General features: G+C 40.6%; 4 protein-coding genes across 11 annotated transcripts; 2 read left to right on the forward strand and 2 right to left on the reverse strand.

The window, feature by feature from the left end:
* LOC18779182 (disease resistance RPP13-like protein 4) lies at nt 888-4,790 on the forward strand. 3 transcript variants are annotated; one of them, XM_020561477.1, is made up of 3 exons: nt 888-1,223; nt 1,447-1,542; nt 1,770-4,790. In XM_020561477.1, exon 3 carries the CDS (start codon nt 1,799-1,801, stop codon nt 4,322-4,324), a length of 2,526 nt encoding a protein of 841 aa, XP_020417066.1. In that variant the 5' UTR covers nt 888-1,223; nt 1,447-1,542; nt 1,770-1,798; the 3' UTR covers nt 4,325-4,790. The 3 variants fall into 3 exon arrangements, with proteins under 3 accessions (XP_020417066.1, XP_007213651.1, XP_020417065.1); XM_007213589.2 differs by having other exon boundaries at nt 1,447-1,536; XM_020561476.1 differs by having other exon boundaries at nt 1,457-1,536.
* On the reverse strand, nt 4,907-7,381 carry LOC109948466 (tonoplast dicarboxylate transporter-like). The gene is made up of 6 exons (XM_020561478.1): nt 6,799-7,381; nt 6,235-6,712; nt 5,931-5,974; nt 5,743-5,838; nt 5,136-5,649; nt 4,907-5,029 (listed from the first exon to the last, which is right to left on the reverse strand). The coding sequence occupies exons 1-6, from the start codon at nt 7,333-7,335 to the stop codon at nt 4,992-4,994; spliced, it is 1,707 nt and encodes a 568-aa protein (XP_020417067.1). The 5' UTR covers nt 7,336-7,381; the 3' UTR covers nt 4,907-4,991.
* LOC18780397 (tonoplast dicarboxylate transporter) lies at nt 7,500-10,489 on the reverse strand. Its single transcript, XM_007211480.2, has 6 exons — nt 9,885-10,489; nt 8,929-9,406; nt 8,749-8,792; nt 8,540-8,635; nt 7,935-8,445; nt 7,500-7,846 (listed from the first exon to the last, which is right to left on the reverse strand). The coding sequence occupies exons 1-6, from the start codon at nt 10,323-10,325 to the stop codon at nt 7,809-7,811; spliced, it is 1,608 nt and encodes a 535-aa protein (XP_007211542.1). The 5' UTR covers nt 10,326-10,489; the 3' UTR covers nt 7,500-7,808.
* On the forward strand, nt 11,209-15,778 carry LOC18778341 (F-box protein CPR30). 6 transcript variants are annotated; one of them, XR_002271153.1, is made up of 5 exons: nt 11,209-11,431; nt 12,214-13,703; nt 14,049-14,125; nt 14,392-14,434; nt 15,283-15,778. XR_002271153.1 is itself a non-coding variant. In XM_020561786.1 (4 exons), exons 2-3 carry the CDS (start codon nt 12,523-12,525, stop codon nt 14,086-14,088), a joined length of 1,221 nt encoding a protein of 406 aa, XP_020417375.1. In that variant the 5' UTR covers nt 11,210-11,431; nt 12,214-12,522; the 3' UTR covers nt 14,089-14,125; nt 14,293-14,733. The 6 variants fall into 6 exon arrangements, 2 of the variants coding, with proteins under 2 accessions (XP_020417375.1, XP_020417376.1); XR_002271150.1 differs by having other exon boundaries at nt 11,210-11,431; nt 14,293-14,486; XR_002271151.1 differs by having other exon boundaries at nt 11,210-11,431; nt 14,293-14,434.

Consider the following 15,997-nt stretch of genomic DNA (forward strand, 5'->3'; position numbering starts at 1 on the left):
AAGACACTAATCAAGCGCGTGAAAAAAGAAAAAACAAACATGTTGACACCATGTTGACCTCACCTTCCTCCTTAAGCAAATCCCATCAATTAAAGGATAACCCTTACTTGTCATACCTCACATCTCACCAAACAAGGAGTAGCTAGCCATGCCTTCTCAATGCCCAAGGCCCCAAATCAAGGGGAGGCCACGTAGAATCTCCAAATCAAGGAGAGCCATGCATTCTCTACCACTACTTGGACTACAAAAGGGAGCACATCACCTCCAAGTAAAGGGAATCAGCAGCTGCCACTTCTCCAAGAGCTGTCCAAGCTCTCTATTTCTCTTCTACTAGAGCTTTCAAGCCTCTCTCTTCATATCTCTCTCATGTACAATGTAAACTCTATATTCAAATACAAATATAAAGCTATAAACTATAGTGGATGTAGCTCCGTTATGTGTGATTACGTCTTAATCCGTTGTTTATAAATTCATCCGTTAACAAAACCGAAATACAACGCATAGATAATGTTGCATGCATGCATGCATGGACCATGCTATTGTCATATGTATTTGGCAGGCCACGCTCGACTCAAACACTAACTTCTTCTTGGTTGGTTCTCCCTTTGTGCATGAACATCGGACACCGCCAATAATAACACTTGGAATGAAAAAACAAACAGAAGAATTAATTAATAAAAAAAATGCATGGAATGGACGTCATTATATGATGAGATGAGAGACGTCGTTATAGGAAAAAATAAAAATAAAAAAGAGTATAAAACAGTGCGAGCTCGGTTATGCAAGTTGTTCTTCCTAGTAACCAAAGTTACGTACGCAAGTCAATGTCATGCTAATTAATAGTTAATTCATATGGGAATGTGTTCATGCTAGGGAGTACACTGAGTGAGTAGAGATGTCTTCTTCTTCGTCTTCGGCTTTGTTCAAATCCGAACATGTTGTCTCGTCCGTCCGTACATGTAAAGAAAGTGAATTATGGGACCCCACCCCAAAAACAAAGTTGAAAAGCAGCAGCGACAGTTTTTATTTTTTCGATGATGAAAAAGGGGAAAACCCCCAGACACCACCAACACAACAAATATCTACTACTAATCAGACGAGCATTTATAACTCCCAGTAAATCATTGAGCAACAGATATCCAAGTCAGGCAGGACTCTCCTCAAGATAGCAAGTAGCAACAACCCGGATCCAAATTGTGACTCCAAAGTAGCCAACTCATCAGGTACGTCATTTCTCTCTCTGTAAATATGTTGCAGCTTGATCCTTGGACTAAAAGCAGCAGCGACTTCAATTGTGCTGATAGATTGGGGAATTTATTCTCTATTGGCGTTTCGGGTTGCTTAGGGGAATTTATTCTCTTTACTATGAATTATGAATTAAGGAAGATGAAACTGATATTTATCTGCTGGGAAAAAGTCACATCTTGTTCATAATCAAAATTTCAGTATTTTTCAGCTGGATATTTCAAGTTCCAACTCTCATTCAAGTCCTTCATCCTGCAAGAATCAACCGCGCTGGGCCTTTGCTCTTTTCAGGTAAAGGTAAATGATTTATGAATTATTTTTTTTACTCGGTAAAACCAGTCGTACGTTCCCCTGTTTCTGCCCAATTCATCGATTGACTGATTACTACAATATATGCACGAAAAAACCAATAACTTGTTTGTGGCTATTTGATTGTTCATGCTCATGGTGTTAATATCATTAAGGTTACCATTGACTAGATAATTTACAAAACTTTCTCGACCTAAAAAACTATATGCACGCAGATTCAGAGACAAGAGTAGAAGAGATCATCATGCCATCACCAATAGTGGATGCTATGGTCCAAACGCTGACGGAGCAAGTGTTCAACGCTCTTGTGAACCAAGCTCAATTTTCACTTGAGTTTAGCGGCCAGTTTAAGCAGATGAAGACAGGGCTTGATCTTACCAAGGCATTACTTGCAGACACAGAGAATCTCAATCACAAGAACGAAACTGTCAGGGCAGGCTTGTCAATTTTGAAGGAAGTGATTTATAAAGCTGATGATGTACTCACAGATTGCTTGGTCAGAGATGAATATATGAAAGATGCATCCTGGGCCGTTTACTTGCTTCACGATCCATTCTTCTCTCATCGTACGGGCAAGAAGCTGAGAGACATTAATCGGCATATGAAGGAGGTAGAGAAGACATTGGGCAGGTTTTTGAAGGCTCCAGATAGCATTTATGCAGATGAGTCATACCACGTTAGGGGAATCATGTCGCAGGACTGGAACCCAACTGACACCATTGGATTGGATGATGATGTCGAAAAGATAAAGGGTTGGATGTTTGACACCACCAAACCGCTTCACCGCATAGGCATTGTGGGAATGGGGGGCTTGGGCAAAACCACCATTTCCCAGAAAATCTTTCATGATGTGAAAGTATTAGCCCACTTTGACAAGATGATCTGGGTGTGTGTTTCGCAGTCTTTCAGTGCCGAGCGGATCATGAGGAGCATCCTGGAAAGGTTAGAAGAAAATGTCTCTGGTTTTGGTCTTACTCAGATTTTGAGCAAAATTCAGGGAGGACTTAAAGGGAAGAGATGCCTCATTGTTATGGATGATGTGTGGAGTCACACAGAGGTGGACTGGTGGACTAACCTGTGTTCTGTTTTACCAAAACAAAACAGCTGCATCATAATTACAACTAGAAATGAAGATGCTGCAATTAGTATGGGAGTGGAGAGCTCGCAAATTCACCGTCCCAATACTCTTAACGATGATGAAAGCTGGTCTTTGTTCTCCAAGTTTGCATTTTCTTCAAGCAGTGGAATATGCCCGGATGACCAGTTTGAAAATCTTGGAAAGGAACTCTTGAAGAAATGCGGCGGACTGCCACTAGCAATCAAGACCATAGGATCCCTATTGGCATCAAAGATCAACTCCCCTTCCCAGTGGAGAGACATTCTTGAAAGTTTTCATGCCTTAACAACAGAGAGACAAGCTAGTTCAGTTATGGCTTCTTTGCGGTTGAGCTATGATGAACTCCTGCCTTTTCTGAAACAATGCATGTTGTGTTTCTCCATCTACCGTGAAGACTTTGAGATAAGTGCTTATCAGTTAATTCACTGGTGGGTGGGAGAGGGCCTGGTTCAGGGCAAAGGCTCAAAAACAGCAGTAGAAGTTGGATATGAATATCTTGCAGAACTTATCAGCAGATGCCTGGTTGAAATCGTGGAGCAGCGAGGCTTTGATGGGAGAGTCTATAAGTGCAAGATACATGATATGGTGAGAGAAATGATAATCATGATCGCAGAGGAGGAGGAGTTTTGCAGTTTCAACGAACAAAGCAGGCAGAAGTTGACAGCAAATTCTCGGTGGTTAAGTTTTATTGATGAAATGGATGAAAAATCGTTGAAATATTGTCCAAAGCTCAGGGCAATGTTACTGATCTCAAGCCGCCCATTTGAGTTTGACAGGATTTCTGGGTTTCTGCGATCCCTGAGAATGTTGGATTTATCAAATTGCGCAGTGGATGAGACTGGTGTAAAGGATCTCTTCAACTGGATCAGTTCCCTTAAGCGCCTAGCATCTTTGAACTTGAGTGGTATTCAAGCCCTAAAAGAAGTGCCATCCTCAATTCATAAACTCCTCAACCTCCAACTGTTGATTTTAAATGGGTGCAGCCATCTAGAAAAGATACACCCATCAATCACTAATTTGAAGAAGCTGATTATCTTGGACCTTGTGGGGTGTCCCATCCTGTACTTGCCTCAGGGATTAGGAAGGCTGTCTTATCTTCAAGAACTCTCCGGATTCAAGGTTGCGAGTCAGCATAGAAAGCAATGTTTCCAGCTTCTTGAGATTAAGGACCTGATCCACCTAAGAGTACTGCGAATGCATATAAGTGATGTCGCCGTAATCGCAGACAATGAACTTGATGTCTTATCTCAGCTTAAAATGCTCAAGGTTCTAGCTATAGATGCGGAAGATTGTAGAGAGAAAGATGTTTTCGGAATGCTAGATAAGCTGACCCCTCCTCCAAGCCTCCAAGAGCTGTATCTGAAGTGCTACCAAAGAGAAACTCTCCCCGGCTGGGTCAATCCCAAACAGCTTTCTAGATTGAAATATCTTTGTATTGAGAATAGTGACCTTGTCAATCTAAGCAGTGGTCACCCTGCTTGGAAAGTCGAAGGTCTGTGTTTGAAGTACTTGATGAAGCTAGACTTACAGTGGAAGGACTTGGAGAAGGATATGCCTGCACTACGCTACATGGAGATTAGCCATTGCTACAAGCTGAAAGATTTCCCGTGCTCTGTTATCGAATCCGAGATCTGGAGAAAGAATCAAGATTAAGGTGTCAGATTGCTGAGAATTGACAAATCACCTGCTATTTGGAGGCATTGCTTAAATTTGATCATTGGTGACTTGAAGATAATTCTGGCTTCATCCTGGACTATTGCAGCAGTACACACTGATGCATCATTATTGGAGAAAAAATAAAGAAACCAGGAATGTTGTTTAACATACTTCTGGTTTCTTGCTGTAGCAATAATCATATAATTCTTGTTGGAGTGCAGTAGTGTTTTCTGTTATTGTTTTAGTTGAGAGGAAGAGTGCAGAGTGCAGTATTTTTAAATTACAAGGTATGTGCTTTCTATTTACTTGGTCATGTCCTGCGAGGATGATGAATTTGCATGTTATTCAAATTGGCGTGCATTCCATCTTGAACGCATCTGTAACACGAGTTTTTCTTTCGATCCATAACACAAGATTGTAAATTGCACTGTTGTATGAATAAGGATTCTGTGCTGAAGTTGAAGATGATTTCTGTACATTATGCACAAAGTTACAAAAATTTGTATAACATATGCCTACTTGATGTTTACATCTGTCAAAGCTGAATCTGACATCAAGGATACAAAATTAAAGTAAGTAGATAACTAGTGCTGATGAAATACACAATGCTTTTTGTTATACCCTGAAACTTCGCAAGACAACATAGCATTTTGAGCTTTTCAAGTCATTGAACTTGTTCGCCAGTCCTGAATACATAAACTCCTGCAATAGCCAAAACTCAGTCATTATATCATTACAAAATCATGTACCAACAACTACATAAAATTAGTCAAAGATAGCTGATAAGAGATAAGAAACGTAATGTTACCAAGTGTAGGCATCAAAAGGGACAGCACAGCAATTCCAGCAATCTTTAATGGCAAGCCAATCTTAATCATATCTTGGATTTCAATGTGGCCAGTTGCAAACCCTACGGTATTTGAAGGGGTTGCTGTTGGAAGCAAGAAAGCAAATTGAGCCCCAATGCCTCCTGGAATCATGAGAAGGAGTGGATGCACATGCATAGTTTTTGCTATTTGAATCAGGAGAGGAACAATAAGCGTCGCAGTGGCATTGTTTGATGTGATTAACTCAGTGATGGTACTACTGATGAGACAGACAGCCGGTGTCATGGCTAAATATGGGACTGCCTCCAAGAAATCTAAGCTTTCTGATAATATATCTGCAAGGCCACTAGATCGAACCCCGTCAGCGATGGCTAAACCGGCACCTAGTAACAATATGATGTTCCAGGGTAGCTTCTTGCATTTGTCCCAGTCCATCAACTTCTCACCCTTTTGCTTTTTGCTTGGAACTATAAACAGCAAAGTTGCAATCATAACCTACATGGTTTCAAGTCACACTTCAAAATCTGATCCAACTACAAAAGGGAAGGCCTCTGTTAATCTTAAGCAATGTGAAGGGCCAATACTCACACTGACAGTTCCGTCTCCGGCAAGCCCCTTGAAGAGGACTCCCCAGCCAGGAATATCCTCTGTTATGCTTCTTGTCATCCACAAAACTATCAGCATCTGCACAAAACTCTTCTTGTCATAAGAATTGGAAGACATATCCACATTCTAACACACTCAGAAGAACTAAGCAAAACTAAGTGGCAACGCACCGAAAACAAAGCCAACACCATCTTCTCAGCATAAGCCATTGGACCTGCCCGTGCCGCATCAACACTAATAAGTTGATTTGGAAATACAATTAGCTACAAGGTGTTGTCTAGTGCCTAAAATTGGATAGTGAACATTAGGCCAATAATTCACACACCAGTTCAAATGCGTTAGCCAATTCTGGCATGTTGGGTTCTTCACAACCATTACCAAACAAAAAAGAGAGAAAAAAGAGAGCAGAAAGATAGTAGGACCAATTCATTGAAAAAAATATGACAACTTGAGGTGCTCCCCTGTCCTACCTACCTAACATTTCGAGCTCCTCCTTCAAATGGGCTTTGTCGAAATAAACAGAGAGAGCCTGGCCTGAACTCCTGGAGCAATACAAGCAGCACAGTAAAGCCCACAAAGCCAAGAACATCAACAGAGCCGAAGGGAAAGCAAACAAGAACCAGGTGCTGAAGGTGACTGGAGCTGCCTCTGGGAAATAGCTCTGCCACATCCCAACCAATATGAGATTGACACCTGTCCCCGTGAGAGTGCTCATGCCTCCTATGGTTATGGAGTATAACACGCCAAGAACCACCGCTCTGCAAAACTTGCCCACAACGACGGACTGATTGGGGCCTGTCGGAAAGCGTCGAAGGATGCCGGTGGCGACGGGCATCATCATCACGGCCGTGGCCACGTTGTGCATCCACATGCTCACGAAGGCTGCTGTCCCACATATCCCCAGTAGCAGCAATGGCGGATTCAGGGGATCTCCACAGAACACCAGGGTTATCTATAAATAAATAAATAAAAGATTCAAAATTTATATGCAATGTGCGTTAATTGTTGTGAGAAAACCAAAACTAGAAGATAACTCACATTCAAGGCCAATCTTTTGTGTATATTATAATGCTCGACGGCAAGAGCCAATATGAAGCTTCCAAGAACAAGGGCAATGACATCGTTCATGTAAGAGTGGGCAACATCATCAGCAGAGGCAATGCCAAAGAGCGGGAAGAGGAAGAGCGGGGACATGGAGGTAATTGGCATGGGCACTGCCTCTGTGAGCCACCAAGCAAAAATCCATGCAAGCACTGCCAACATGTTGCGGCTGGTGGTGAGGGAGCCATCTAGGTTGACATGGAGACATATAATGGTGCTCAAAAGAGGCCCTAGCAGGATGTTGAAGTTGTTGGATGTTAGAATGGATTTCAATGATGAAGGGAATTTTATCCGTGACCTTTGGTTTGGATCATCAAGTGGGAGAAGTGGGGTTTTGGGGTCATCGGAGGGGGGAATATCCATTTGATTTCTTGTTGATATTAGAGTGTGAGCAAATTCAAGTTCAAATTCCCTTTTTCTTTCTAATGTTCCATTTTTGTGTTCATTAATCTGCAATTTGATACTAAACGTCATTTATTTGCTAAGGGTCATCCAATCATGTAGCATGGGAGTAGGAGCGCGTTATTGCCGCTCCTCTCTTGCATTCCCCGTATTCTTGGAGAAAAAAAGGGGCGTCTCATACATATAGCCCATACGCGCCACTCACATTATACACTTGAGCATAACTGCAAGTAATGTTTGTAGGAAAAGCAAATATAGCATTCTCCTAAGAAACTTTTATACAACACATACAGATCAGAGAAATAATGAGATACACAGAATTGAAAACTATATATAATTGCAAATGGCTGCAATCATAGATGTACATACCAAGCTCTACCTACCAACGAAGGAATGCAAAAAAGAAGCAGGGGAAAATTGTGAGAGAAGAGAAGTATTTTTGTGCTTGTGAGTGTGACTATATATACATACACACACACACAATATTTTTCTTATGCCCTGAGCTTGAGATTTCACAAGACATGAAAATATTTCGAATTTTCAAGTCATTGAACTGGTCCGTTAGTCCCAAATACATATGCTCCTGCAATAGCCAAAAATTCATTAGTGACTTGTGAAAATTGGTCAAAAACAAAATACTTAGCTGATAACTGAGACACTAGGAATGTTACCAAGTGTAGGCATCAAAAGGGAGAGCACAGCAATTCCAGCAATCTTTAATGGCAACCCGGTTTTGATCATATCTTGGATTTCAATGTGGCCAGTGGTAAATCCAACTACATTTGAAGGTGTTCCTGTTGGAAGCAAGAAAGAAAATTGTGCCCCAATGGCTCCAGGAACCATAAGGAGGAGTGGATTTACATGCATGATTTTGGCTATTTGAATTAGAAGAGGCACAACCAGCGTGGTGGTGGAGTTGTTTGATGTAAACTCAGTGATGGTGCTACTTATGAGACAGACGGCAGGCGCAATGGCAAAATATGGAACTGCCTCCAAGAAATCTAAGGCTTTTGATAAAATGTCTGCAAGGCCACTGGTTCGAACTCCGTCGGCAATGGCAAAACCAGCTCCTAGTAACAATATGATGTTCCAAGGTAGCTTCTTGCATTTGTTCCAGTCCATCAACTTCTCTCCCTTTTGCTTTTTGTTCGGAATTATGAACAGCAAAGTTGCCATCATGACCTACATGGTTAATTTCTAATTAATCCAAATTCACAACAAAAGGTCATTTTTCAAGTTTTGTTGGTAAATTTTGAAGGGCCAAGCAAATACTCACACTGACTGTTCCATCACCAGCACGCCCTTTGAAGAGGGCTCCCCACCCAGGAATGTCATCTGTTATGCTTCTTGTCATCCACAAAACTATCAGCATCTGCACAAAACTCTTCTTGTCATCATTATAATTATAATTGAAACACATATCCAATTCAACCATCAAAGTCAACATGTATGTACACTTCAGAATGAAGTAAAAGTCAAACGTACCGAAAACACAGCCAATATCATCTTCTCAGCAAAAACCATTGGACCTGTTTCATCACAACAACACTTGTAATTAGCTGACTTGGAAAAATGAATTAGACAGAGGGTGATGAGTTCAATTCAGATTCAGAGAGAAAATAAAAGAGAAAAATAGACACTAACTGATTATATATAATATTGTACCTAACATTTCAAGCTCCCTCTTCAAATGGGCCTTGTCCAAATAACCAGAGAGAGCCTGGCTTGAATTCCTTGAGCAATACAAGCAACAAAGTATAACCCACAAAGCCAAGAACATGAGCAAGGCCAGAGGGAACCCAAAAAAGAACCAGGTGCTGAAGCTGATGGGCTCTGCATCTGGAAAATAGCTCTTCCACATTCCAACCAATATGAGATTGACACCTGTCCCCGTGAGAGTGCTCATCCCTCCTATGGCTGTGGAGTATATCACTCCCAGAACCACAGCCCTGCAGTACTTGCTCACAGCGACGGACTGGTCGGGACCCACTGGAAAGCGCTGGAGGATCCCGGTGGCAACCGGCATCATTATCACAGCTGCTGCCACGTTGTGCATCCACATGCTGACGAAAGCTGTCGTGGCGCATATCCCCAGCAGGAGCAGCGGGGGATTCAGTGGATCTCCGCAGAATAGCATGGTTATCTGTGTAGATGGCCCACCACATACCGTGAATCACTTTCAGTCTCAGTCTCACTCGAATAATAATTGAGACACTATTTTAGTACGATAATTCAGAATTTAAAATGCTTTTTATGCTATGAAATTGACAACAATTATTGTAATATTTAATTTATGAAACAAGTCCAAGTGAACATATGTAAGACACGGATTTCTTTTTAACATAACCATCCTAAACTATTCTAGTGCACGAAGGAGATAGAGATTAAACTCTTGTAAAAGTGCGGTCAACTAGCCTAATTTACGTATTCAAACATAGATTAGTATTTAACATATGATAGACCAACAGTAAGAAAAATTCTGATTTCGTTTTCTGGTTAGATCATAGGGGTTAATTAATTTACGATAACCAAAGAAAAGATGACAAGTTTGAAAACTAAACCATATTATTATTATTATTATTATTATATTAGAGTAGAGATTAGAGATTAGAGAAACTGACGTTCAAGGCCAATCTTCTGTGTATGTTATAATGCTCAACAGCAAGAGCCAGGATGAAGCTTCCAAGAACAAGCGCAATGACATCATCCATGTAAGAGTGAGCGACATCATCAGCAGAGGCAATTCCAAAGAGCGGGAAGAGAAAGAGCGGAGACATGGAGGTGATGGGCATAGGCACAGCCTCTGTGAGCCACCAAGCAAAGACCCAAACAAGCACTGCCAGCATGTTCCGGCTAGCCACAGGGCCATCTAGCTTCACACAGAGGCATATAATAGTGCACAGAAGAGGTCCTAGGAGGACGGACAAGGTCTTGAGTGTTAGAATGGATTTCAAACCTGACAGGAAGCTTTGTGACCGTTGGATTGGATCGTGATCGTGATCGTGATCGTGGTGGAGAGGGAGAAGTGGGGATTTGGGGTCATCGGAGATGGGATGATCCATCTGAAAATTAATTGAGTTTGGATTGGAGCAATGAATATAAATGGTTGCTGGCTTTTGTATAGAAGAAAGGAAGTAGCAGACGAGTTTGCCTTTCCTTTTATAATTACGATGTTCCACATTTACATTCTTGTATTCTAGTGTTTACAGAATTGGATTTTGCCACTAATGAATGCTATTTATTTGCTAAGGGTATAGCCAAGACCATGGCCAAGTATGACATTTTGTTATTAGAGAGTAGAGACGGTCTTCCACTCCAATTTGGTGGGGGCCCAGACTCCAGAGTCCACGATTTAAAGCCACATGTGCAGAGAGAGAACCACAGGAATTGCCTCAACCATGAACTAGAGAGAGGAGAATAATGCCTGGCTATGATCTGCATGATTGATTATAATTATAATTTATAATTTATCAATATTACAATATTAGAAAAGGAAGGAAAGAAAGAAAAAAAGAAGTAGTGGTGGATAAACTCTGTTTTCTTGACCTCAAAATGAGGTGTCTGTACAAGTGGCAGAGCCCAATTTGTTACGGCTGAAGATGATTTAAGTTTTAGTATAATCTTTTCACTTTGGTTCCTATCTGATGATCAGCCTGGCGACGACGGGCCCATGAACAAATAATGTTCAATCATGTTCATGGTTGCCCAATCTAATAATTAGGGTTTCAAGGACAACATGAGGAACGTGTGGGGGACTGAAAACAGGATTACCATCACAATAATGCAGAATTATGTCCATGTGGATGGGTACGGCACCACAATCATCATGTGATGCCACGTAGCTCTGTTTTCTGTCATGATCAATCGCTACTAGTAAACTCTAGAAGGAAGAAGAGCAAACAATTTTATTAATTCTTTGATTTGTCAGGGAGAGAATGAATAAACCCATATATATTCTTTCAATTTCTCTCTTCTCCTCAGACACCAGCGGACAGGGAAAGAAAAACGCAAATGGCTTCAAAATGAGTGACTAGGGAAGAAGTTTCGTGCTCTGTTTTTTAGCATGAAATCCTTAACACTGACTTCGAGACTGATCAAAATTTTCGACTTCTTTCGACCATGAAAGAAAATGAAGAAAAAAAACGTGGGATTTCCTTCAGATTTTCTGGTAAGAAATGCAATATTTACATCAACTACTATTATCATCATGCATGTGCAAGTGTTGTACAGCTTTAGCTTTCCCAGGATGATGTGCAAAGTCACAACAAATACACATTTGCAATTAAACTAAAATGTTAGATGTTATGAACACAAGTTGGTTAGAACTCTTCATTTTCGGGCTGAGTTCGAATCTCCCTCCCGTAGTTTAGAATAGATTAAAGTAGAATTTCGCTTGTATAAAAAAAAAAAAGTACAATGTTAAGAATATGTTTTATGTTTTATTATAAATAAAAAAAAAAAGGAAAAAGAAACCAGCCACATGTTATTTAAGGTTGAGAATAAAAACTTGAGAAAGTAGAGCTTCATTCGTCTCAAACACCTATTCTATCTCTGAAAGAGGCTACAATGAAGAGCTTAAAGTGAGGAGGCCAATCCTACCATCAAAATATTTAAAATATTTAAGTCCCATAATTTCTTTACATTTGTTGATGGTGAAATTAACTTCCTTAAATAGCCTGCTTCTTTTAAACTCCTCATATCTGTTCTATCTCCCTCCCCATCTAAATCTTTGCAAACTTGTTTCCTGAGAAGCTATAAAACTTTTTGGGCTAATTTTGAATTTTCGGGGATGAGTTTTCACCTTACTAGGCCCAAACTTACGAATTGAACTAACCCATTTCTCCAGATATGGAGGCCCATTTTAGTCGAATTTATGTAAAGATGATTCCAATTAGATCATTTTAATTTCAATTGTATATATATATATATATATATATTATCGTGAAGCAGGTATTGTGGACCTGAAACTGATGAATAAAAATAGGAGAAAGAAGAGAAAAGGCGGTTTGGTGTTGCTCATTTGCTAGCTCCACGTTAACCTTACCTTGACCAAAAAAAAAAGTTAACCTTACGTTTGCACAACTCCCGTGGGAAAGTCAAAATCACCCTTCTTTATTCAATTCTAAAGGGATAATTCTGTAAAAACGAGCGCTCTCGGCCTTATGTTTCTCTCGCTTCTCTCCAACAATCTCCACTCACACTCGCCCAAATGTGAAACTGAAAACCCTAGCAGAGCGAAAAAGAAAGCAAATTTAAGAAATGAAGACTCCAACATCTAGCAAAGAGACACAGCTTGAAATCCAAGCAATCATGGCGGAACTCCCACCTGAGGTCATCATCAACATACTCTCTCGTCTACAAGTTGGGCGCCTCCTCTGCTTCAGGTCCATTGCCAAAACATGGCGTTCCCTCATCGACAGCCCCTATTTCGTCGATCTCCACCTTGAAAAATCCGCAGAAGCCAAATCCCATCTCAGTTTGATTCTCAGAAAGGACTCTGACCTCTATTACATCAATTTCGATTCCTTAGACGACGCCGTCGAGCTCAATCACCCCCTCATGTGTTACAGCAATCGAATTCGCGTCTTGGGCTCCTGCAACGGCCTCTTGTGCATTTGTAATGTGGCCGAAGACATCGCTCTCTGGAATCCATCTACCAAAAAGTACAGGGTATTGCCCTCTCTGCCCTCCGATCGAAAGCGCGACTCGGGCATGTGTTTGTGTGGTGCGAGGGTTTATGGGCTCGGATACGACGCCGGTCACGATGACTATAAGTTGGTCAGGATTTCCCAGTTCATCGGATTGGATTACCTCTCGTTTGAGTCTGAGGTGAAGGTTTATAGCCTCAGAAACAATGCGTGGAAGAAAGTCGAAGACATGCCTTATGTGCTCTGTTATACACGAAAAATGGGTATTCTTGTGAGTGGTTGTGTGCATTGGGTGGTGACCCGGCAGCTTGAATTGGATCAACTTGCAACCGAATTGGTCATTGCCTTTGACATTGTGAAAGAGACTTTTCGGGAGGTGCCGATGCCGGAGAGCATGAACAGGAAATGCCAGATTGATGTGGGGTACTTGGGAGGGTGTCTTTGTATTGTAGCTAAATATGAAGATGCGGGTGTTGATGTTTGGACGCTAAAGGAGTATGGGGTTAAGGAGTCATGGAGTAAGTTGCTTACCTTAACGCAGGCTCGAAGGATTAAGAGTGTTAGGCCTCTGGTGTATTCAAAAAATGGCCATGAAGTTTTGTTGGAACAAGACCACGAAAATCTTGTTTGGTTTGACTTGAAAAGTCAGAGGGTCAAGAGTGTTAAGGTTCGCGGTTTGCCGGATTTGTTTGAGGCTGTAGTTTGTATGGAAAGCCTTGTTTCAGTTCATCCTAGTAGACGAGATGATAGGAAAAAGCAGGAATCTGTAGGGGGGAAGAAGAATAAGAAGAGGTAAATGACATGAATTTTTGCACTTCATTGCCAATTTATTTGTTTGTATCTGCAATAAGTATCCATGTTGTGATTATTGAGATTGTTTTGGCATTGTTTTCATTGTGTGGCATAATTCCGATTCATTAGTAACACACTAACATAACACGGTATCTGTTCTCTAATCTATCGTTAGTTTATTTTATTTGGCTGAAGCGGTTTAAATTTACTCTGATTCCCTGCCGAATTAATGTTTTATCTGGTTTTCTTAAGTGTTGCTTATTTTGCTGTAAGATTGTTATATCTACTATTATGTGAATCGGTAGTCTTTGCCTCGTGAGTTGAGTTGGTCCTTGTATTTATCAGGGATGATTTCCTGGCTGAAGGCTTCAAGTTGGTGCTTTAGGCAATCAGAAAAGAAGACAAGAACAAAGAGTGGAGAGGTAATTTTCTGAATTATCCTTGTACTCTAGTTTAGATAGCTCCCTTGTTTTATTTCTCAGTTGTTTGCTTCGAAAAAAGGTAGGAACCAGGGATATCTAAAAGTTGAATGCATGAGTGTCTCATTCACCCACCTACTTTGGTCTTTGACACATTTGTTTCTCTTAAGGCTGAAGATGAAGGAACCATGTTGAATTTGAGCTGAGCACATCCGTGTGTCAAACGACTAGAGCATAATTACCTTACAATACTTAAACTTCCTTTGTAGGAACATACTCAAGTCAGGTTTTGTCCAATCATTACCATATCAGGTGCGCATTTCTTCTTCCACAGCTGCTAACCAACAACAAGGAGGTGCCTTCTGTAAGACTCTTTTTCTTCCAGTTAGGACCTTCTGTAAGAGATCCTGAATGTGATAATCACGTACTTTCTAATACAGTTACTGTGCTGTTGTTGAATGTAATAGTTACTGTGCTGTTGTTGAATGTAATAATCACTACGTTTTTTAATGTAATTAGTCTATGTGCTTTCCAATTTTGTATGTACAGAAAATGACTATGTAGGAACTTAAAACCTTTTAAATCAACAAGTATAGCTTTCTCTTGGTTCAGTTTGATTGTTTTTTGGCAATTGTGTTCGAACATGCGTGGCTTTGAACATTAGGGTTTGACTTTTGTGCTTCACTGTAAATACGCGTGCACCACAGGTGTAGTGTTGACATCTCTCTCTTCATCTTGTTGGGTTCCTCAATTGATGGATGAACACATCAGCCCAAGTTAGTTTAGTGTTGTTAGAGTACCCACGTGTTATTCACGTGTTATTGTTAGCATCTGTTAAGCATGGTTGTTAGTTACTTAAGCCTTCAGTCCTTACAATTGTATATAAGCTAAACTGTACATTGTAATATTCATTCAGTGAAATTCATACAGAAAATCTCAATATATTCTCTCTGTTCTCAGTCTTCTTCTTCCTTAGTTTTCTGTTATCATCAATGAGGGATCAGGTGAGGGTTGTTTAGTGGATACCCATCTCACGTTGTAAGAAAGTGGCTGGAATGACAACATTGCATGCTAATCACTAGATTATGATAGAAAAAGCACTTCTCATACCTCTGTGATTCACTGGCTCGACTTGACGTTTTGTCCCGTCTTTGTAACAGTTTGGGAGGAAAAGACAACAGCCTATCTGACTCTGTATTGAACTTTGTTGGCCAGCTCCAGCTCTGGTCGTCCAGGCGAGAGTGATATTATTATTGACAAGTGTCACACTTTTTCACTATGTATTGGATTCAGAGCGATGTTAATTTAGATGGTCTATCTATTGGCTTAGCTTGCGGGCGAGGAGCTGATTAAAATAGGTCGTCAGTGATACTGAAGGAGGAGCGCTTAGAAACTAGTTTTCTAAAGTCATCTGATTGCATTTGCAGACCAGAGACTTTTTTGGTTTTAGTATTCATATTTGGGCACCTAAAAGGTGAGAAGACTGGAGGAAGAAGCTCCTTGGAGGCTAAGTAAAGCCAATTTCCATATTTGATTGGGAATTTTCATTTCATTGTCCATTTAAAACACTGTTCCACTCAATCCATTGTGTATTTTATGTTTTCATTAGTTTAATAATAAGCTGCTGCTGATATTGGCAGCTGAAACAAGCTCAGACTGACTTGAGTGTGTGTGTACGTATAAGAGAAAGAAACCGTCAAAGCATTAGGCCAGTCATTTTTGCATTGGGTTGGATGGCTTTTTGCTGAAGGCAGTCCAACTTTCTTTTTCTATGGTTATTATTATTGAAAAAGTATGTGGGAAAAGAGAACGCAATGGGGATTAAAGAGCGAGTGCTGCTGAAAAGAAAAAGAAGTAGAAGCAACGTAGAAATTC

Source organism: Prunus persica, chromosome G4 (genome assembly GCF_000346465.2).
Source record: "Prunus persica cultivar Lovell chromosome G4, Prunus_persica_NCBIv2, whole genome shotgun sequence".
Lineage (NCBI taxonomy): Eukaryota > Viridiplantae > Streptophyta > Magnoliopsida > Rosales > Rosaceae > Prunus > Prunus persica.